This window comes from Squalius cephalus (genome assembly GCF_949319135.1).
Source record: "Squalius cephalus genome assembly, chromosome: 23".
In the NCBI taxonomy this organism is placed as follows: domain Eukaryota; kingdom Metazoa; phylum Chordata; class Actinopteri; order Cypriniformes; family Leuciscidae; genus Squalius; species Squalius cephalus.
Window position 1 is genome coordinate 17114702 of NC_137144.1, and position 23840 is coordinate 17138541.

The 23840-nt window shown below is 37.4% G+C and overlaps 3 protein-coding genes across 3 annotated transcripts; 2 read left to right on the top strand and 1 right to left on the bottom strand.

Annotated features, from left to right (window-relative positions):
• Positions 1-87: 87 nt before the first annotated feature.
• Positions 88-9140, top strand: fbxl13 (F-box and leucine-rich repeat protein 13; the record flags this gene model as incomplete). Its single annotated transcript, XM_079859152.1, is given in 22 exon segments — positions 88-162; positions 343-446; positions 586-673; positions 762-829; positions 1112-1266; positions 1378-1487; positions 1569-1667; positions 1748-1843; positions 3596-3746; positions 3749-3804; positions 3806-3865; positions 3951-4051; positions 4141-4270; positions 5787-5885; positions 5976-6096; positions 6180-6342; positions 7123-7242; positions 7330-7456; positions 7529-7612; positions 7718-7852; positions 8711-8874; positions 9025-9140. Coding segments are annotated over 22 exon segments (2385 nt in total). The 3' UTR covers positions 9104-9140.
• A 1437-nt stretch (positions 9141-10577) lies between these two features.
• Positions 10578-13497, top strand: LOC307151652 (tryptase; the record flags this gene model as incomplete). The annotated part of the gene is made up of 7 exons (XM_079859767.1): positions 10578-10620; positions 10704-10724; positions 10832-11000; positions 11097-11368; positions 11535-11680; positions 12247-12460; positions 13319-13497. The coding sequence occupies 7 exons, from the start codon at positions 10578-10580 to the stop codon at positions 13321-13323; spliced, it is 870 nt and encodes a 289-aa protein (XP_079715893.1). The 3' UTR covers positions 13324-13497.
• A 470-nt stretch (positions 13498-13967) lies between these two features.
• Positions 13968-23141, bottom strand: fam185a (family with sequence similarity 185 member A). The gene is made up of 8 exons (XM_079859217.1): positions 22566-23141; positions 17104-17213; positions 16062-16154; positions 15847-15985; positions 15728-15769; positions 15553-15648; positions 15262-15396; positions 13968-14468 (listed from the first exon to the last, which is right to left on the bottom strand). The coding sequence occupies exons 1-8, from the start codon at positions 22981-22983 to the stop codon at positions 14350-14352; spliced, it is 1152 nt and encodes a 383-aa protein (XP_079715343.1). The 5' UTR covers positions 22984-23141; the 3' UTR covers positions 13968-14349.
• Positions 23142-23840: the final 699 nt, after the last annotated feature.

The following is a 23840-nucleotide window of genomic DNA, read 5'->3' on the forward strand; positions in this document are numbered from 1 at the left end:
TGACAGAAGCTACAGGTGTGTCAGGTTATTGTTGCACTAACTGCAGGAAATTATTAAACTACTTCTTCAACTGCGATCGATTTTATGATGACTTCTTGGCAAGATTCAGATCCAATATTGAGAGACTACTTCATTAAACATTCACTTCCTCAGATTTACAAGGTGATTTAATGATCTAGTTAATGAATGAGCCAGCCAAGGAAATAGTGTAATTGAACACAATCCAATTCATTTGTTTATAACATGTAAATGTTATTAATAATGTTTTTATATATATATATATATTATTAGTTTAAAGGATTATTAATGCTATTTATTATATTTATTTTGCATTTAAACTAGGCTTTGCTTGCTGGGTTATGTGTCTCATGCCCCGAAGATCCTTTGCACTTTATAGAAGAGAAGATCCTATCAATTCTAGAGGATCAGGATTTCGAGCTTTGCTGGTATGTGGGCTTGTGTATAATTTGTGACATTAGAGTATAAATGATGATGTAAAATCAAGTTTATAAGCTTTAAACCGTATAATACAGTAAATAATACTAATAATAGCCCTAAAATGTAAATTGTTTCTGAATTCTTTAGGCACACATTTATTGACAAAGACAAACAAATCTTCTCACTGGCAGGAAGCATTGTGTATGATATTTTTGGAGATTCAGAAGACAGCCAGGTAAATCTGATATAATGTATTCTTTATTCAGAGTGAATAGGGTTGAGCTATCAAACCTCCATCTGCTAAAACTCATTTTTTATCACAGTTTCTGTCACATTCGTTGGAGAAAGCGTTCTCGTGTTATCGAACCAAGATGACCAGAATGTGTTTCATGTGAGTGTCAAAACTGTACTGTAAAAGAGCCACAACAGCAAACAAAACCTGCTTTGGATCCACTCGTAATTGTTCCAAAAGGGGGTTTTGCCATTTTTTGGTGCCCAAATACCTTTTCATTGATCAGTTCTTAAGTTCTCAGTGTGAAGAACTTTTTAAAAATCTAATAAACCCTTTTCCACTCAAATAACTTTTGTGCAGTGGAATGTTAAAGGTTCTTCATGTAGAAAAAAACACCGGGCCGGTATCAGCTAGGCTAATGTCTGACTTCTCATGTTAAAGGGGTTGGAAGAGTTATATTTCGAAGAAGAAAATGAACGCTGCCAGGGTCCTTGAGAGAATGGAAGAGGCTAAGTTGTATCTCACACAGAGAAGGATAAAACAGGCTTTCATCAAGTGGACAGCGTGGGTTTGCTTTCGCAAACACAGGCAGAATGGTACTGCCTATATATTACATCAGATTACATTCAAAGTTGGAATATTTAGGAAATCCACCATTTTGTTCTCTATTAATATTGTAACATGAAGGCATTACCTATGTTATCCAGATGCTGTGAGGAAACTACAGAAAGCACAGGAGTCTGTTCACTGCAGAAACATCATTATAACTTGGCGTCGTGTTGTGCATGAAGCTAAAAGAACGAAGGAATATTTTAAGGTAGTTTTTCAAGTTAAAATGTGTGTAACACAAATGCATTTAATTGAGATGTTTAGGTATTATGCATGTCTGTATGTTCAGAGGCTAGAGAGGGAGATACAAGAAAGTCTGAATTCAGAGATATCACAGGGCAATGGACAGGACAGACTATCACTGCTGCCTAACAAGCTGTCTCTTAAGGTATCACTTAACCTCTGTGACGTTACCATTATATAACTGGCTTCAAGTCAACTGTGATTTTAATCAACTATTTGGTGCAGATCTTCCAATGTCTAGGCGTGCGTGACCTCCTGAAATGCGCTCAGGTGTGTCATTCTTGGAAAGCGATCACTCAAATCAGCTCACTGTGGACTGAGGTCAGTGCAGCTCACTTAAACACTTTAATTCAACTATCCTTGTGGAAAACAAGTGCACTTAGCAGTATTGAATGTACTCTTATAGTGCTTGTTACTACATGTTTCTTGACATATTTTTAAAAAGTGCACTTTGTAATGTCAAATTAAAGTTTTACTTTAAAGTACATTTTACGTCATCATGTTTTAATAATATTTTGTTCATGCTTTAACGAAATACACTTATTTTGATGTGTTGACTAACATACTAAAGCAAGTTATTATATTTTAAATAGGGCTGTCAAACGATTAATCGCATCCAAAATAAAAGTTTGTGTTTACATAATTTATGTCTGTGTACGGTATATAATTATTTTCTATATATAAATACACACACATGCATGTATATATTTAAGAAATATTTGCATGTATATACTGTGTATATATATTTATATTATATATAATATATATTATATATAAATATTTGATATATAAATAACACATTTTCTTAAATATATATATGCATGTGTGTGTATTTATATATAAAAAATTATTATACTCCGTACACAGACATAAATTATGTAAACACAAACTTTTATTTTGGATGCGATTAATCGCGATTAATCGTTTGACAGCCCTACATGTAGGGTTCAAATTATGCAACTTCATCATTACAAATGTGTAATTAGAAATATATTTAAACATACATACAAGTTTAAATAAGAAATACATTTAAGTATATTTTAGTTTACCATAAATGCTTGTCATTCGGCTGTAACCAAGCATATTTAATGGAAGGCTTGTAAAACATTTTGTTAAAAATTAACTAAATTTAAATAATGAGTCAAAATGTGTTTTAGTCTTGATTCAGGCATATTATAAGTGTTTATATTTCAGACAGTATGGTTTTCAAAGAAAAATTGCATGCATACGTCACTCACTCGTGCGTGTCTTCACACAGGCTATCTGTAAATAAAGAGAAGTTGTTCCGGCTACTTTGTAGTGTGTAATGTGGATTAAAGGTATGGTGTGGGAGTGGCATAAGTTAGCTAGAGAAAGGTCGTCAGGGAGCAGCTAAATCTCGAACCCGCGGGGAATCGCCCGTTTAAAAAATAAAAGCGCTTACAGAGCTCATAATAAATCAAGAATCAACATTCTTGGCTTTGCTCGGCTTTCTGAGATGGCAAGAACTAATGGATTTGAAATGTTGTAAAAACATTGAGAGATGCAGTTTAATTTACTCAACAGGTGAGTACGGTATTTTTTTAACAGATAAATCGCCATATGTAGCTCTTTAACAGAGTTTATTGTATATTTTGAAGGACCATTTCACTATGGGCTGTTGTACTGCTGGAATTTATTTTCAAGGACTTACAGTGAATGTGTTAGTAAGCTCCTTTCCATCTAAACTGCTAATATTAAGCGTATGTTTTATGAGCAGTAGGAAAATCTCTCTTTTTTAGTTATGAGAAAGAACCATATTCATTCGCACTGCGTCACACAGAGCCGAAGCACAACCAAAACAATGTTCTTCCGCAACATGCATGCAGTTTGGTTTCTTAACCGCTAGAGGGCCAAGATATACAATTTTCATTTAATTTTAAATAACATTCAATTAAGTGACCGGAAACATTACATTCAGTTTCAACTTAAAGTAAATTCTTGTAAAACATATTATTTCTGCAATAAGCATACTCTTTTTAAAAGTATGCTAAAGTGCACTTCTTTTTCACAAGGATATATATCCAGTATAATCTGTAAAATGTGTTTCCACAGATTGATTTCTCCCCTGAGGGCAGCTGGATCACAGATCAGACTGTGGAGAGAAAACTGCGGGCACATCGTGTCTATGTGATCTCTGTGAACTTGTGCGGTTGCACAATGGTGCAGGGCTCGAGCTTCAGACGCATCAGTAAAACTACTTTAATCACTCTAAAATTACACACATTTTCAGTTTGATCAATGATATAAGGATCTTGCATGTGTTTTATTTTCAAAGGTCAATGCCGAAATCTTCAAGAACTCAATCTGAGCGAATGCCAAAATGTTAATGCAAGTAGAAAACAAACACGTTGTGATTATAGGTTTTGCTGCTGCTTATCAATCTAACACCTTTTTTTGTTCTCGACAGGATGAAAATATGAAGATGATTTTAGAGGGATGTCACTCTCTCCTCTATCTTAATCTGGCCTTTACTCATATTACTAATGGCACTATAAGAGTCCTCTCAAGGTACAAACTTCTTATGTTTCTCATTACACAACTAGAATGACAGAAATAACTGTATTTGTATAGTTCTGGCACTGACTGTTGTTTAAAAGATGCTGTGTGATGCTGCGGTCTCTGAATCTGGCACACTGCATGGGTTTCTCTGATAAAGGCCTGCAGTATCTGACCACAGGGAAAGGCTGTCACAGACTCAGTCATCTAGACCTCTCCGGTTGTTCTCAGGTTAGAGTTGACACATAGCCTATAGGAAATGCACACTAGTAATATTAGTTCATATTTACAGGCGGTTCACAGAGAAAGCTTTCTTGCGTTTCACTGCTCTGCTGCCAAAACAGTGCAAACATCACAACAATGCGTTTATCGTAGCAACTGTAACACTTTACAATAAGGTGTCATTTGATAGCATTATTGTTTTTGGTAACACTTTACAATAAGGTCTCATTTGTTAGCATTAGTTAATGTATTGATAAACATGAGCTAACAATGAACAATACATTTATTACTGTATTTATTTATCATTGTTAATGTTAGTTCATTAAAAATAGTTGTTCGTTCACAGTGCATTAACTAACATTAACAAATACAAATTTTGATTTGAATAATCTATTAATAAATGTTAAAATGAACATTAAGATTAATACATTCTGTAGAAGTGTTTATTCTTAGTTCTTGTTAACTAAAGTAGTTAACTAATGAAACCTTATTGTAGTGTTGTCCCATTTTGTTAACAAAAATACAGAATTTTAAGGACAAAAAGGCAATAAACAAAATATTCCAAAAAAGTTACAATAGGCCTACATGAAATTCTAAAATGAACTAAAGTGTGTTAAATTGTAAGTATTACACCATTAATGAGTCTTACAGGTAATTTTTGAATTTAAAGAAGGCATTTTCTTTGAAAATGTACATTTATGAATGTAAAATGTGCAGTTATGCAAGGAATAGTAATAAAATAATAAATTTAATATGAAATGGATCTATTTAAAAATAGACTAATAGTTTTGGGCTAATTTTTTTTTACAAAATTAGAAAAGTCCATCCAAAACACTCCAATTCCCCACAAAAAAAGTGGGTAACTATTTCTTCAAAGTGAAAGAATTGGGTAAAATACTGTCATTAAACGTTTATAGTTTACTGGTTAATAATTATGAATTGTCAAAAAAATCAGCAACTTTATTGGACAGAAGAATTTGTTTGTTTTTTTTGCATAAGAAGCAAGAATCCACTGAACTGTATAATTTGTCGGCTATTTCTGTTATATTTATTATTTCCGTCAGAGTATGTCTCATAAAAAAATTATTAGCGCATACCATAATTTTGATGCGGCATGTTACTGTTCTTACATAGTCACAATAATTCGCAATAATGGACAGAATCAGTATTACCGTGGTACTTTTATTAGTGATTTATCCATGATATTTATGTTGTACCTCAAAGAATACCATGGTACATGTCCAATTAAACATAGTATTTATATACAATGTAGTGATTTCAACTTAAATTACATTAAACTGACTTTTTTGAAAATTGTATAACTTAGAAATAAAAGTTAAAAATTGCATAAAATCAATGTAAAAACATATATTGTGATAACTTTTGAAGTGTAGTAGCCTACTTCTGTGTCCAAGTGGTAGCTATCATGGTACTTTTTGCTGCTTATAGGAATAAATCAGAATAAAGATCAAATTAATTGCATTATATAAATGTTAGAAAAGTTATTTTTACCCCTACTCTACAGATATCTGTGGATGGATTTACATATGTCGCTGAGGCTTGCAGTTCACTTCAACAGATTGTGTTAGATGACCTGCCCACCCTCACTGACACCTGTGTGCAGGTACAGTGTGTGTTATATGCACATAAAATATGACAACACCTATTAGACACTAAGTTTGAATTGGTGATTGTTGTTTTTCTTTGTTGCAAGGTCTTAGTGTCTAAATGTCATGTGCTGACTGAGATTTCCCTCTTGGACTCGCCGTTTCTATCTGATGTGGCATTCAAAACCATAGCGGAAGTGATCAGCCTCACCAAGATCCAAATAGAAGGTTTGTATTTGTGCGCTCAAATAATGTGGCATGGCTAGAAAGGCTAGATTAGTAAAACAGAAACTGTGTGTTCTGCGTTTCAGGTAATGAGCGAATGACAGACAGCAGCTTGAAGGCCCTGTGCCGGAGCTCTCAGAAACTCACTGAGGTCCACGTGTCCGACTGTCCTCGCATGACTGATGCCAGCTTGAAGTCTTTAGGAAGTCTGACAAAACTGTGCAACCTAAATATCTCAGGCTGCATCAAGTGAGAGAAGTTGCACTGACGTTAATATATAGAACAATGCAAACACAGTGTTTCTTCTTTCGGCAGTGGCTATTTACACTAAGTGAAAATAGCACTAAATTCTATTTACACTATCTAAAAATAGCAGTATTTTCTTTGCAATAAGTGTAAATAGTAGTAAGATGTTATACAGCAACTCAGCATTGTTGTACATTAAACGGTATGCAATAATAACAGTGTAAATTATTATATTTGTTAAAACTTTTAAATTGATGCCGCCTTATTGGGACAATAATGCCCTCCCTACACCTAACCCTAACTGATAAACACTATTATTAAACACATGTTAGACACTTTATTTTCACTTTTTGAATATTTTCTTCATTTTCATTGAAAATAAATGCTTTTCTGATATGTAATAGGAAAAGGGAGTAGAGAGAGTTTGACAAAAGGTGGATTCGAACACGGGTTGATTTGCTTCAAAACTGTACCCCTACACAATTGCTAAGTTGGCAATCCAAAGTCTTCCGTAATTTTGTCTGGCCCAACCAGACGTTAGTGTGCGGAGTAAGTGTAAATAGCTTCTGCCAACAAGGCGGGATATTTGCTCTTAGTGTAAATAGACACTACGTTTTTTTCTGTGGTGTGAGACAACAAAAAATGGCCTTTCCATTCAGGATTGATTCTTAAACTTTTACATTGGCTCCCCCAATCTTTAATATTTGCTTACATTCTTGACATGCATTTCAGATTCTATTAAAATGCATTCAATTTATGTTGTGTGTTTTTTACCCGATCTAGGGTGACTGATATGGGAATCTATTACATCACTGAAGGACCATCTGCTGTTGAACTGCGAGAGCTTGATCTTTCTTACTGCCCAAAAGTTACTGACCTGTCCCTGAAGAGAATAACTCAGAGGTGAAAACAGTTAACACTTACAGACAGCGCACTCTTTTTAAAATCCTTCTTATACAGTGACTGTATGAATGTAAAATTCATTTCCAGATGTAGCAATCTGACCCACCTGGCCGTGTGTTTCTGTGAGAACCTGACAGATAACGGCTTTGAGTGTCTGGACAAATGTGCTTCTCTGGTCTCTCTGGACATCACCGGCTGCAAAATACATGACAAAGTACACTTAGTAGATAATCCTTTTACAGCTGTAGTCAAAACTGTTATTATATTAAAGATGTGTCTTTCACAGGGACTGGTAGCTCTGGGGGCCAATCACAGTCTGAGAAAACTGACCGCAAACGAGTGTGTTTTTATTACAGATAATGGAATAAAGGTTTGGCTTACATTTTTTATCACTAAATGTAAGGCTTGCCATGAATTTACAATCTGATTACTGTTTATGGAAAAGTTAATGTGACATTATTTTGTCTCTGTGCAGATGTTTTGCCGACAATGTCCTCGTCTGGAGCTTTTGGATGTGTGTCACTGTGTGTGTCTGTCTGATCGTGCGATCAAAGCCCTTTTCTTCTTCTGCAGGACCATTGCGACAGTCAGAATAGCTGGATGCCCTAAAGTACTACTTTAAATCAGTAATCTTGAAAGAATAATAAGTGCACAAAGTAGTTAGTCAGGAAACATTAAACTGTTAACAGATGAACAAAAAGTGCGTCCCAGTTTGAGTACTTATGCACTATTCTATGCCATTTTGTAGTATAAATAGTGCGATTAGTGTGTTCACAGGAAAACAAAGGAAAAGTACACTTAAAATACCCGGATGATGCACTTAATTAACCGAAAAACGAAGACTGCATCCGAAATTGCACACTTATATAGTAGGCGTATGTATGTGACAAGAGTAGAATGTCTGAATTCACAGTACTCATAAAACAGTACAACTTCCGGCGAGATTGTGCGCATGCAATGGACACTTTACTATCCCATGAGACGCAGCCAAAATGTGGAATGTTGAACGTAGTTGAGGGGGAGGAGCTATAAAATTCAAACCAGAACATATAAAATATGTTAAAAAAGTATTACATTTTAGGATTAGACATATTTCAAGGTCATTAATCAAATAATCAAATGCTTGAAATTCAACTTTACTCAAATTGTTATGCTGATAATATGATTTGTAATAAAAATGCATTCAAAGAGAACAGGCTTTTCAAACTTTTAGATGCCACTGACCCTTTAATATGATCATCCTCGTGTGAGGGACACTTTTTCTAAAATTTTAAAGAAAGCTAGATATTTTCGTGTATAACCCTTGTAGCTCCCTGAGGGTCCCCGGACCCCAGTTTGAAAACCCCTGAATTAGAAAATGCAAAAAAAGTATTTTCACTAGCGCACTCAGATCATTGGACACTGCTATATAGGCCTATGGTAAAGGTAAATATCACATAATAGCTGAAACTATATTTTGCTGCATCAGATGACAGATACAGCAGTGAAGTATCTAACCAGGGCTGGTCACTTCCTGAGGGAGCTGGACGTGAGCGGCTGTCCTCTCCTGACTGACCGCACTCCTTCTTTCCTCCTGTGCAGCTGTCCACATCTGCGGTCCATCAGCATGCTCTACTGCAAGAACATCTCCAGGTGATTCAATGTGCCATTTCCCTTCCGAGACGGCAACATAAATGCAGTGCATAATATCGATGGACAGATAGGAGATATTGAAGATTTAATTTCATAGATTTGAGCAGAGATAATCCTATAGTGTTGAGATTAGTACCTTTCTCATCTCAGACAGGCCGCTCTGAAACTGCAGCGCCGAGTCCAACTCTGGAAACACAGTCACGATGACGCCCCCTACTGTCTGGGTTAATTACTACAACTCGACGAGATATGGCAGGATGAGGACACGACAGACATTACCAGTCGAGTCAACACTTACTGTGTTGTGGAAAATATTTAGATAGTATATAACATTTATGCATTTGATAAGAAATCTCTTCCAAAAGGTGTGTTTTTTCTTGTTTCTTTAGAAACTACAAAATACTGTCAGGGTAGCAACAAAAAGGTTGAGAATCAGTATTAACTACGTTTTTGGCGCGAGAATGGTAATTCATATATAAAATGAGGACGGTAGCCTACCATGCCACATTTGATTTCACACACTGAAAGTAAGTTCACCCAAAAATGAAACTTCTGTCATTAATTACTCACCCTCATCATCATCGGAACAGATATTTTTGATGAAATCTGAGAGGTTTCTGTCCCTCCATAGGCAAAAACGTCATTGCAACTTTCAAGGCCCAGAAAGGTAGTAAAGTCACCGTTAAAATAGTCCATGTACTACAGTAGTTCAACCTTAATGTTATGAAGCGACAAGAATACTTTTTGTGTGTAATAAAAATAACGACATTAATCAACAATCTCTTCTCTTCCATGTCAGTCAGTAAATTAATACATTAATTTATACGTTTATAATACGTTTATTTTCATGTCGAATCACAAAATAAAAATAAAACAGGAAAACAATAATATGCACAGTTCACTAAATATTAGTTGCCTTTTATTCCAAGTATTTGCATTCTATTATGTCTTATTAAGATTAAATGCTATCTGTTGAACTTTAGACACTATTCTTAATGCTAAAGTATTGTGTAGTATAGTATTTGTATTGTGATTAAAACCAGGGTTTACTATACAATAAAATATTGCAACATAACAGGATGCTTCTGTTCATTTAGTTAAAAAATAAGGTTAGATATGCTATAAAAATGCTGAAATAATGAAAAGTGTGCCAACAACATAGATTTACTGTAGTTTTTTGTCTTGAAAACATACAAAAGTACAATTTAAAAAGCATTTACTTAAAATGTAACCACAGTTTAGTTAGTCAATGAATTTTGTCTTCTTGCATTGGATTTATTCTTGTATGTTGTATTGTTTCTTGCATACTGGAATCCAAACTTTTTAATAATAGTAATTCCACAGACAGAACTAATTTCATTTATTTTTGTCTTGGCAAAGATTTGCATTTAAGCCTCAACTTTTATTTAAACTACACAGGCTGATGCAGTTTATTGTCAAACATGCAGTAAAATCCGCATGATAAATGAAAAGTACACATATTCATGGATTTGCTGTAAAACTAGGTCTGTGGAAGTGAGGAAGACGAAAAGAGAGAAGAAACATGCAAATGATCAGGCAAATTAGTGATAAGAAGGGGTGGTGGACATTACTAAAGGAATGACATGACAAAACTACCATAGACATCCATCCTGCCAGTGAAGAGAGAGTCTGGGTTTGGTTCTTTTAAAATGAATTTTATGTGAAAACACCCTTAAGTGACGATGCAGACGTTAACCTGTATGGCCCTGCTCACATGCGTCAAAGGTAAAATCTAAATTCATTTTAGAACTGTATATATTATATATATTATATACTTGCTTTTATCTGTAGCACTTTTTTTGTTGCAGGTTGTCTTTCTCATTTGAACGGTAAGAGCCCCTCTAGATGTCTAGAAAGAATGACATAACAATCTGAAACTGCATGATTATTAAAAAGAAACTCATTCTACTATGTCACTATTCTCTTTTTCTCTCAGTTTGTGGACGTCGCCCTTTAAAAACCCGTATTGTGGGTGGAGATGATGCGCATGAGGGGGCGTGGCCATGGCAGGTTAGTCTTCACAGCCCCAAATATAAAGGTCACTTTTGCGGAGGTTCCCTCATCAGCAGTGAATGGGTGCTCTCGGCTGCTCACTGTTTCGCTGGGTTAGAATCACATACACATATTTACACAGATTTTAAATGATGTTATACATGTTGTTCTTGTAATATCGTTGTTTTCCTCGTGGTCTGTATATTCAGTGGTGTCAACACATCCAGCCTGCTTGTGTACTTGGGAAGGATGACACAGCAGGGAGTTCATGCTCATGAAATCAGCAGAAATGTCAGTACGCTTGTCATACATCCTGACTATAGCAGTGACACCTACAACAATGACATCGCCCTCCTGCATCTGTCCTCTTCAGTCAACTTTACGAACTATATCAGACCGGTGTGTCTAGCAGCGGAGGACAGCATTTTCCCTTCCGGCACCAACTGCTGGATCACAGGCTGGGGACAAACTGCATCTGGAGGTCACACACATATAGTACACACACACATACACACACACACACACACACACACACACACACACACACACACACACACACACACACACACACACACACACACACACACACACACACACACCTTCTACTAACGTCACAGACTGATGATTGTGTTTTGTCGTGTGTCCAGTGAATTTGTTTTATCCCGGGACTCTGCAGGAGACTTTGGTTCCAGTGATAATTAATTCTCAGTGTAATGATCTGCTGGGTGCCGGCATCATTACAGACAACATGATGTGTGCTGGTTTACTGCAGGGAGGCAAAGACACCTGCCAGGTACAACAACCACTCCGATTATTACTACGTATCTGCATGTGCACTCATGAGGGTTGTGCAGAATTCAATAAAATAAAAAAACAACAGGAAGAACATTTGCAGTGCAAATCAAAGACATTCAAAATAGTCACAAAATTCATCGGGTGAGCCTAATTCCTATTGTTTGCATGCATTTTGAACATGGGATGTCTATTGTTTAAATTAACGACCAATTAATCGTTAACCTCCTTATTCCGAAGCATGGGTGGTACCTTTTGAAAAGGCACTGCCCCAGTGACAGCTTTTGCACTGTTTTTCTGAGTGTGAGGTCAAAACATATTGCATGGATGATCATTCACAGAAAGAGCTATAGGATAAATTTACAAATTTTAAAATCATGCTGACTCTACTCAATAACTACCTGCGTAGATGTGTGAACTTATACTTAGTTGAAGCATACTTAGATTTTTATTACAGTTTGTATAGGAGTATATCAGACTTTTTATATTCACTGTTTAATGGTAAATAGTGCCACAAACAAAAAATGTAACTGAAAAGCATACTACCCCTCTCTTTTTCTGTTGTAGGGGGATTCTGGTGGTCCAATGGTGAGTCAGCAGTGTTCCGTGTGGGTTCAGTCTGGTATCATCAGTAGGGGTCACGACTGTGGTCAGCCCAATGAACCTGGAGTGTACACCCGCGTGTCACAGTATCAGCAATGGATCACGACCTCCACTGGCCCGAACCTCCCAGGATTCGCCACCTTCAACCCCCTAAACTCATGCTCTGCTGCCAGTCAGGGTAACACCTATATAACCAAAAGCATGTTTACACAATATCAACGTACAGCAAATTACAGACATCTCAAAACTGTATATTAATGTTAATTGGTTATTTATTTTATTGCAGTTTATTGTATAGCAGTACATTAGGCTTTATTAAAGAGCAAACTAAGCAAAAAGCTGATTCAAAATATTCTCGAAAAGATTTTTTGCTTAAGGATTTACACAACAACCAACACACATTGATACACATGTTAGTGAGCAGTGATGGGTAGATTACTGTGGTAGAAAATGTATTCCATTCTTTATCATCAACAGCATGAAGTGCATTAAGTATTATATTACATCATGGTTTTCCAGACTGGTGTTTTAAAACATAATAAAAGTACTTTTTTGGAATCTGATGTAATCACTTACTACCCAGCACTGTTAATGAGTATGTTAATGAGCATATTTGGCAATTAAGCAACACTAAGAAGGATTTTTTACCTTCAAATAATGTTTCCAAAATCGTTTCAGTGGTTCATCAAGTGCATGAAAGGCACTTATGCCACCGCGTTGGTCCTTTATCTGGTATGTCCACGCTATGTAAGATTGCCAGATCGGGTCGCGTTTCTGTAGTTCTAATGAGACATAAGAAAACTACAAATTTGACTTGCTTTACGGCAAGCGTTGATTCCAAAGCCGGTGCTGGATAAACAGCGAGCGTGCGCGTGCGCGTGCGCGTGCGCCAGTAGGATGCGGTAGGCTAAATTATTTACGACAAATTATTACTTCCAACTTGTAGGGCGACCGCAGAGGAAAAGTTCCTTGGTGTTGCTTTAATTTAATTCAACTCGAGTAATTGTATTCTCTCAATATTTGTTTTTGTCTCCAGGTTGAAGTGTAGTTGTATAAAACAAATGTACCTGCACTACTTCCAGTGAATGCTGCCTTTGACAGTAACCAGCTCCACTGCAAACCGTCTGCCTCAGAACTTCACTCATGAATATGATCAACACAAACTGCATAGGTTCAACATTTGTTGAACAAGCACTGTTTTCTACAAGATTGACCATTGAAGGGTGTAACCGTGAGGAAAAGGCAGGAATTTGTTAACAGTTCTCCTCAGTTTTCATTTTGCAAATATCAAGTACAATTCTTACACATAAATGTGTCTTTATATCATCATAGAATAACTTTAAAATATATGTTTTTTGAGCATACAATACTAAAAAAGTTTTTTTGTTGTTGTTGTTGATAGAAATTTGTATTTTATTTATTTGGCTAGGATGTATTAAATTTATCAAAAGTAACAGTCATTTATAATATTATAAAAGATTAGCGTTTAAAATAAATGCTGGTCTTTTGTACTTTCTATTCATCAAAGAATCCTAAAATATATAAGAATCAGTTTCTACAAAAATATTAAGCAGCTCAGCTGTTTTCAACATTGATAATAATAAGAAATGTTTCTTGAGCAGCAAATCTTCATATTAGAACGATTTCTGAAGGATCATGTGACAATGAATAATTAATAAACACTTGAAATTTAATGGTTTATTTCTTTATTTTGGAAAGTTGTTTTAATCATGTAGGTACTAACATCTAATCTGGTATACCATAACAGGATGTTTTGCAATTTGTGTAAAACATGAGTACCACCACTTTTAAAATGTAGAAAATACACCATTATATGCTGCCATCTTTGGTTGCATACTCTATTCTTGGAGGCAGGACGTACCCACAACCCCACCCATAAAATGACATGCATCCTGTTTCAAACATGTCATTTAGATGCATTCACCACTCTTATATCAAGACAGTTGTATCGCTCAACTTTGTAGAGTCTTTTTGGACAGATTTACACAAGATCCATAAACCTTCACTGAAGTGGGTTATTTGGTCCCAGGTGCTTCTGTGCAGGTTTTAACTCTGAGCCCCAAGTCTGAGAGTCTCAAACCAGCTCTGGTTTCTCAGGTTCACAGCACCTTTTTCAGCTGTGGCTTTGATCCATCGTTCTTCATACGTGTCACCATTCAAATGAGCTAAAAGGAATACATAGGATGTAATGAATGCATAGAATATGTAGATCAGTGTGGTTTAAATAGTCAAATTGCCATGTCTGTGTTTCAGAATAAGATCTAGACTTGCAAATGGTATGTATGGGATTAAATTCACGCTGAAAGTGTTGTCACAGATCAAAAAATAAGTGTGCTGTGAATAAAAAATTTAAAAACACATGTAAAAATATAGTGCACAAACTGAAAAAAGGATGCAAAATGATCAGAATAGCAAACAATGTGGTCATTGATCAAAATATAATTCCCGTTACGAGTGAGCATCAGTAGCCATTAGCCCATAGACTGTAGCATGAGTGCATTGCAGTGGTGTCAACTCCCCTCTTTGATTGATTGGCTAGAGGACGAGCTGTGGACTGACCAATGGTAACGCTTAAGCCAGCCCTCATTTACATGAAACTCGAACTGCAACATTTGGAATAGCAAGCGCAGAATGTGAAAAGAAGAGGGAAGAGAAAAACAGCACAAGCGTACAAAAGAGTAAAATATGAGCTGAAAAGATTAATAAAACCGAGGAAAAAGTGTTTTAAGAACACATTAAAATAAGTTTAAGATTTGTGCACTATCATTTTTAATGTGTTTAAAGTTTTGATTCATGCTTGTTCTTTTTTTTTTTAAATGCACTTTTAATTTTTGATTTCTTATTATTTTTTGATCCGTGATCACAATACTTTGTATGGGTATTGAATCCCATACAACTGAACAAATAAGTATGTTTCAAGCAGTTAAAAGACATGAAGTGAATCTGGCTTTTACTCACCCGTGACTGTCGTCTTCCCATTAGCTGAAGTACGTTCAGTCTCTTGACATTCTATCTCTGAGCTAATGCTAACAGAGGTTCCACACAACCGCACTGCTGTTTTCATGATGGAGGGCACACGCACACTCACAGCACCTGGACCAATGACAAATAAAAGTTCCCACCATAAATAGGTGAGTCGTACCACATGACATTTAAATGAATGGATAAATGGATAAAAAGAAAGTAGGCAGGTAAGCAGATTTGTTCATACTAGGCTTGTCTTGAGTATTTGATGTCCATTATTAGTACCTTGTTGAGTGTGAAGTTCTGCACTTCCGTCTTGACCCACGTACGCATCAATGTTTCCAGCAGCAGTAAACACCTTCAGGACACCACTTGAGCTGTCTGGGACGCGCAGGAAGGACATCTTTAGTGCACTAAACTAGTGACTAATGACCTACTGTCAATTCAGACTATCACTTACCAATCATGATGTTTCCTGTTTCACTGCGCACAAGAGCTTCACCTGTAAAACAACAATGATACATGTCCTAACTGCACATCAGGTGTTTAAAACGAACCGTTATCGTCCATTTCCCTCACCGTGTACGTGGCCAATCTGGATGTTCCCGGAGGATGTTGACATTGAGGTGGATTCGCCATAGATCGCCTTCGCTTTCAGATCCCCGTGTTCTGTGGAGAGGTTCATCGTGGTTCCCTGAATTTTCTTAATGGCGATATTCTGGAGAACAAAAACAATGACTTAATAACAATTTCAGAATGTAGCCTATGCAGTTTTATGTATCAAAACTACTTACACTGTCCCCAGATGTGCGGATATCTACATTCCCATGTAAAGTCTTGAGTCCAGTGACATTTCCTCCTGTGGACTGAACTTGAACCTCATGACCCTAAACAAAATCACAGGAATTAAACAGATCCTTATTATCTCAATAAATAAGATATGTTTAGGCCTTTATGACACATTAACTCAGGGGGTTTCAATCTTTTAGATCTCAGACCACCCAAATCTGATCATTGTGACGCAAGGGACTCGCTTCATAAAATTTACAAGGGAAGTATACTCAATATACGTCAAAAGTTTGAAAAAAAAGAAGTTTTTTTTTTCAATATTTTTGAAATAAGTCTCTGATGTCCAACAAGGCTGCATTTATTTGATCAAAAATACAGTAAAACAGTATTTGAATATATTTTAAAATGTAATTTATTCCTGTGATGATAAAGCTGTATTTTCAGCATCATTACTCCAGTCTTCAGTGTCACATGATCCTTCAGAAATCAATCTAATATGCTGCTCAATTATTAATAAAACAGTTTTGGTTGCTTTTGTGGAAACAGTGATACATTTTTTGCAGGATTCTTTGCGGAATAGAAAGTTCAAAAGAACAGCATTTATTTGAAATATATTTTTATCTAAAAATATAAATGTCTTAGCGGTCACATTTGAAGTTGTGTGTTTAAATGATGTTGTGTCCTTGTTGATAAAAAAAATGAACCTTTACAGACCCCAAACTTTTTATTGGTAGTGTATATTAAAATAGAAAGCAGTTTTTTAAATTGTAATGTTTTACAATATTACTGTTTTTTTTTCTGTATTTTTGATTAAATAAATATTTAGTTTCTTGTATGTCACTCTCTATAGTAATGTACTCTTAGATGTATTATTTATCTATTGATTTAAATCCAATTTGATTTAATTTCATGAATTTTTATTTTTAATTAATTGATTTATTCACTTAGTTAACCCTTTTCTTCTCTAAACTTTTCCACGGACCCCCTAGTACTCCTTTGAGGCCCCAGACCCCAGATTTTGAATTTTGAGAAAAGCTTATGTATTACCTTTACAGATTTTAGGACACAGTGTCCTCTCTCTGTGAGCACGTGGCAGAGGTCACTCTCCATATTCTGGATCTTCACGTTGCCTTGGTCTTTAGTCTTGATGTGGAGATCTGGAGGGATGGACAGAGACTAGAATGATTCACATGCATTTCAATTAATTTACATGATTAAATTTGAATAAAACTTGTTTGCTGTAAATACCGTCTACATAGTAAAACCATTAATATTAACATAACTTAATAAATTAAAATAAATAACATTAATTATAACTAGATTAAAAAGTTCGTCGAGACAAACTTTAAGTTGGCTTGAGAAAGCCGGACCAGAAAGTTTAAAGAAGTTTAAAATAGTTTGGAGTTTAAATTAGTTTAAAGTTTAAAGTAGTTTAAAGTTTAAATTAGTTTGAAGTTTAAAGTAGTTTAAAGTTTAAATTAGTTTAAAGTTTAAAGTAGTTTAAAGTTTAAATTAGTTTGAAGTTTAAAGTAGTTTAAAGTTTAAATTAGTTTGAAGTTTAAATTAGCTTAAAGTTTAAATTAGTTTGAAGTTTAAATTAGTTTAAAGTTTAAATTAGTTTGAAGTTTAAAGTAGTTTAAAGTTTAAATTAGGTAGTTTAAAGTTAAAAAGTTGTTGGGGGTTTTCTAGTGGGTTGCTAAGGTGTTCTCGGTGGTTGCTAGGCGGTTGCTAGGGTGTTCTGGGTGGTTGCTATTGTGTTGCTAGATGGTTGCTAAGGTATTTTGGGTGGTTGCTAGGTGGTTGCTAGAATGTGTTCTGGGTGGTTGCTATGGTGTTGCTAGGCAGATGCTAAGGTATTTTGGGTGGTTGCTAGGCGGTTTCTAGGGTGTTCTGGGTGGTTGCTAGGGTGTTGCTAAGCGGTTGCTAGGGTATTTTGGGTGGTTGCTAGGGTGTTGCTAGGCGGTTGCTAGGGTGTTCTGGGTGGTTGCTAGGGTGTTGCTAAGCGGTTGCTAGGGTATTTTGGGTGGTTGCTAGGCGGTTGCTAGGGTGTTCTGGGTGGTTGCTAAGGTATTTTGGGTGGTTGCTAGGTGGTTGCTAGGGTGTTCTGGGTGGTTGCTATGGTGTTGATAGGCGGTTGCTAAGGTATTTTGGGTGGTTGCTAGGATGTTGCTAGGCGGTTGCTAGGGTGTTCTGGGTGGTTGCTATGGTGTTGCTAGGCGGTTGCTAGGGTATTCTGGGTGGTTGCTAGGCGGTTGCTAGGCGGTTGCTAGGGTGTTCTGGGTGGTTGCTAGGCGGTTGCTATGGTATTTTGGGTGGTTGCTAGGGTGTTCTGGGTGGTTGCTAGGGTGTTCTGGGTAGTTGCTAGGCGGTTGCTAGGGTGTTTTAGTGGTTGCTATGGTGTTGCTAGGCGGTTGCTAGGGTGTTCTGGGTGGTTGCTAGGGTGTTGCTAGGCGGTTGCTAGGGTATTCTGGGTGGTTGCTAGGCGGTTGCTAGGGTGTTCTGGGTGGTTGCTATGCTGTTGCTAGACGGTTGCTAGGGTATTCTGGGTGGTTGCTAAGTGGTTGCTAGGGTGTTTTGGGTGGTTGCTAGGCGGTTGCTAGGGTGTTCTGGGTGGTTGCTATGGTGTTGCTAGGCGGTTGCTAAGGTATTCTGGGTGGTTGCTAGGCAGTTGCTAGGGTGTTCTGAGTGGTTGCTATGCTGTTGCTAAGGTATTCTGGGTGGTTGCTAGGCGGTTGCTAGGGTGTTCTGGGGGGTTGCTATGGTGTTTCTAGGTGGTTGCTAGGGTATTCTGGGTGGTTGCTAGGCGGTTGCTAGGGTGTTCTGGGTGGTTGCTATGGTGTTGCTAGGCGGTTGCTAGGGTGTTCTGGGTGGTTGCTATGATGTTGCTAGGCGGTTGCTAAGGTATTCTGGGCGGTTGCTAGGCAGTTGCTAGGGTGTTCTGGGCGGTTGCTATGGTGTTGCTAGGTGGTTGGTAGTTGTCACAGATGGTTACTATGGAGTTTTTATAGAGTCCTTAGCATGATCTTGGTATGATTTAGCACTTAACTAAATGATATTAGCATGTAGCTATTCACTGCTAGCATGTGTAGCATGTTGGAAGTGCTGTTTGCTAGCATGAGTCAAAAGAGCCAAACCTCATCTCTATACGATGTTCTGATACTGAGATATAGGTCTTGCAAAACGGTTGCTAGGGTACTCAAGTTTGGTTGCTATGGAGTTGCTTGGGAGCTTGAAGCTTTAAACTTAAGAAGTTTAAAGTGGTTTGAAGTTTAAAGTAGTTTACGAGTTTTGAGTTTACAAGTTTAAATGAGTTTAGAGTTTAAGTTTAAATGAGTTTAGTGTGTGTGTGTGTGTGTGTGTGTGTTCACACACACACACACACACACACACACACACACACACTCAGAGCTTATGAGTTTAGAGTTTATAAGTGTATAAATTGATGAGTTTATAAGTGTTAGAGTTTTTGAGTTTAGAGTTTATAAGTTTTAAATGAGTTTAGAGTTTATAAGTTTTAATGAGTTTAGAGTTTATAAGTTTAAATGAGTTTAAGAGTTTAAGAGTTCAGAGTTTATTAATTTATGAGTTAAAGAGTTAATAAGTCTATGAATTCATGAGTTTATAAGTTAATTAGTTTATAAGTGTATGAGTTTAGAGTTTATTAGTTTAAATTAGTCTCATTGGCTAATATAGTATATAGAACGGCAGTTTGGTTTAGTCTTCAAGGTGTTTAGATTTGAATTTTCGTCGGTTGGTGAGTTTGAATGTAAATTTGAATTTTTTAGAACTCCCCAATGTAAGTCAATGGGAGTTTTTCCGAGTTTTGATCGGCATTTTTAGGAAAACCGTAAGTCCGATCAGTCTAAAAAGATATAGCAACTAACTTCAGATCAGTTTGAGTGTCTGAGCCGAGTTTGGAGTATGTAGTGTTAAAGCTCTAGGACGAGTTTGAGTCAACAGTTTTTAACAGAAGAATAATAATAATAACTAGATGCAAAAGTTCGTCGAGACAAACTTTAAGTTGGCTTGAGAAAGTTTGGACCAGAACGTTTTTTGCTAGGCGGTTGCTAGGGTGTTCTGGGTGGTTGCTAGGCGATTGCTAGGGTGTTCTGGTTGGTTGCTAGGCGGTTGCTAGGGTGTTGTTAGGTGGTTGCTAGGGTGTTCTGGGTGGTTGCTATGGTGTTGCTAGGCGGTTGCTAAGGTATTCTGGGTGGTTGCAAGACGGTTGCTAGGTGGTTGCTAGGGTATTCTGGGTGGTTGCTATGGTGTTGCTAGGGTGTTCTGGGTGGTTGTTAAGGTGTTGCTAGGCGGTTGCTAGGGTCTTGTTAGGCGGTTGCTAGGGTGTTCTGGGTAGTTGCTATGGTGTTGCTAGGTGGTTGCTAAGGTATTCTGGGTGGTTGCTAGGTTGTTGCTAGGGTATTCTGGGTGGTTGCTAGGCAGTTGCTAGGGTGTTCTGGGTGGTTGCTATGGTGTTGCTAGGCGGTTGCTAAGGTATTCTGGGGGGTTGCTAGGCGGTTGCTAGGGTATTCTGGGTGGTTGCTAGGCAGTTGCTAGGGTGTTCTGGGTGGTTGCTATGGTGTTGCTAGGCGGTTGCTAGGGTGTTTTGGGTGGTTGCTAGGCGGTTGCTAGGGTGTTCTGGGTGGTTGCTATGGTGTTGCTAGGCGGTTGCTAGGCGGTTGCTAGGGTGTTGTTAGGCGGTTGCTAGGGTGTTCTGGGTGGTTGCTATGGTGTTGCTAAGGTATTCTGGGTGGTTGCTAGGTGGTTGCTAGGGTATTCTGGGTGGTTGCTAGGCGGTTGCTAGGGTGTTCTGGGTGGTTGCTATGGTGTTGCTAGGCGGTTGCTAAGGTATTCTGGGGGGTTGCTAGGCGGTTGCTAGGGTATTCTGGGTGGTTGCTAGGCAGTTGCTAGGGTGTTCTGGGTGGTTGCTAGGCGGTTGCTAGGGTGTTCTGGGTGGTTACTATGGTGTTGCTAGGCGGTTGCTAGGGTATTCTGGGTGGTTGCTAGGCAGTTGCTAGGGTGTTCTGGGTGGTTGCTATGGTGTTGCTAGGCGGTTGCTAGGGTGTTCTGGGTGGTTGCTAGGCGGTTGCTAGGGTGTTCTGGGTGGTTACTATGGTGTTGCTAGGCGGTTGCTAGGGTATTCTGGGTGGTTGCTAGGCAGTTGCTAGGGTGTTCTGGGTGGTTGCTATGGTGTTGCTAGGCGGTTGCTAGGGTGTTCTGGGTGGTTGCTATGATGTTGCTAGGTGGTTGCTAGGGTGTTTTGGTGGTTGTTATGGTGTTGCTAGGGTATTCTGGGTGGTTGCTAGGGTGTTGCTAGCTGGTTGCTAGGGTGTTCTGGGTGGTTGCTATGGTGTTGCTAGGTGGTTGGTAGTTGTCACAGATGGTTACTATGGAGTTTTTATAGAGTTCTTAGCATGATCTTGGTATGATTTAGCACTTAACTAATCGCTATTAGCATGTAGCTATTCACTGCTAGCATGTGTAGCATGTTGGAAGTGCTGTTTGCTAGCATGAGTCAAAAGAGCCAAACCTCATCTCTATACGATGTTCTGATGCAGAGATATAGGTCTTGCAAAACGGTTGCTAGGGTACTCAAGTTTGGTTGCTATGGAGTTGCTTGGGAGCTGGGAGCTTTAAACTTAATAAGTTTAAAGTGGTTTGAAGTTTAAAGTAGTTTACGAGTTTTTGAGTTTTGAGTTTATAAGTTTAAATGAGTTTAGAGTGTGTGTGTGTGTGTGTGTGTGTGTACACACACACACACAGAGTTTATGAGTGTAGAGTTTATAAGTGTATAAATGGATGAGTTTATAAGTGTACAAGTTTTTGAGTTTAGTTTATAAGTTTAAATGAGTTTAGAGTTTATAAATTTAAATGAGTTTAAGAGTTCAGAGTTTATTAATTTATGAGTTTTAGAGTTCATAAGTCTATGAATTCATGAGTTTATAAGTTAATTACTTTATAAGTGTATGAGTTTAGAGTGCATTAGTTTAAATGAGTCTCAATGGCTCATATAGTATATAGAACGGCAGTTTGGTTTAGTCTTCAAGGTATTTTGATTTGAATTTTCGTCGGTTGGTCAGTTTGAATCTAAATTTGAATTTTTTAGAACTCCCTAATGTAAGTCAATGGGAGTTTTTCCGAGTTTTGATCGTCATTTTTAGGAAAACCGTAAGTCCGATCAGTCTGAAAAGATATAGCAACTAACTTCAGATCAGTTTGAGTGTCTGAGCCGAGTTTGGAGTATGTAGAGTTAAAGCTCTAGGACGAGTTTGAGTCAACAGTTTTTAACAGAAGATTAATAATAATAATAAGTTTAAATAGGATTTCAGTAAGTTGGCTCTCTCAAGCCAACTTAATAAGTTTAAGTACAATATCAGTAAGTTGGCTCTCTCAAGCCAACTTAATTACATTTTAACATCAATTAAACGAATAAGCAACAATATATTAATATAATACAAAAAAAATATACATGCCTTATTATTTTCTTTACAAGCCGGAATACAGATCCTTACCACATTTAATAGGTGCTGTCAGTTCAACAGTGACATTGCTATCCATCTCATCGTCCAAAATCTTAAGTTCATTGCTTTGATCATCATAATGAACATGAAATCTGTCCACATTAAGAGTTTGATTCGCATCTGTCACGTGCACAGTAATAAATACCCGATCAGATTCAGGAAAAGTATGTGGATCCAGTGGTTTTATGGATATATTGCAGCCTAAATGACACCTGACCTTTGTGAAAGGACTAACTAATAATTCCCATTGCTTTATAGGTTTATTCAAGTCTTTCGTGGTTGAAGGAGCATCTGAAAAGCTTCGGAGAGCATGAGAGATCCAAGCTCTGGTGAAGAGTGTTGAACATCTCTGCACTGAGCCCACACACAGACCGTGACGTAACCGCTGCGTAACCGCACAAGCAAACATCACTAAAGCTTTACTTTGAGTGCAAAGACTAAACTACATAAGTGCTCATTAGAGCAAAATACAGTACTACTAGTAGTGGGAAGCGAGCGTCGTGTAGTAATGTTTATGTCTCGAGGTCACGCGAGCAGCGCACAGCAATGACAGCAAACCGGAAGAGCGCGCGAGAGGAGTTATGGGAAGTGAAGTCAAACGAAGGCCAGTCCGTGATACCAGTGATGTCTGTATGTAAAAAAAAAAAGGTTAAAATGAAGGGGGGAAAAGCATTTGTGATGTAAACATTATATCAATAAGCACTCGAGATATAAACATCACTGATATGTTGTAAACTTTCCATGTAAATTTGAGATAATATTTTCTATTCACTAATTAAGCAGCCCTCACTGAACCTTTTTATATTTTGCCATTATTTATTGTTTATTAAGCCTGATACTTGTGGGGACTATTGTCTGGTCTGCAGAATGAAGCTGATTTCACGTTTTACTGATGTGTGTGTGGACATTTGTCCCCACAATACAAAACCAGACCCAACCTGTTTTTCCATATGCCATCAAATTGAGGGGAAGCGTATATTACTGTGTAGTAAGCAGCTCATAACTGTCATATCTTGATGACTTTAAACTCCCAGTGCAGGTCATTTTTGAGCTGAGCAGACACCACGTCATATTGGGGCGGATTTTCCGTCTGGTTTTCTAATAGCTAGGAGCGATATTATTCATGACAGTACCTCACTGCTAGTGTAACTAGTCTTAATTCTTTCAATGAAGGCCCAAGGGAATTTTTACTGAAAATGATTCATGATCCTGAAACAAAAGGGCCACAGTGAAAAAAAAAGCGGTAACGAATTGCCCAGTTATTGT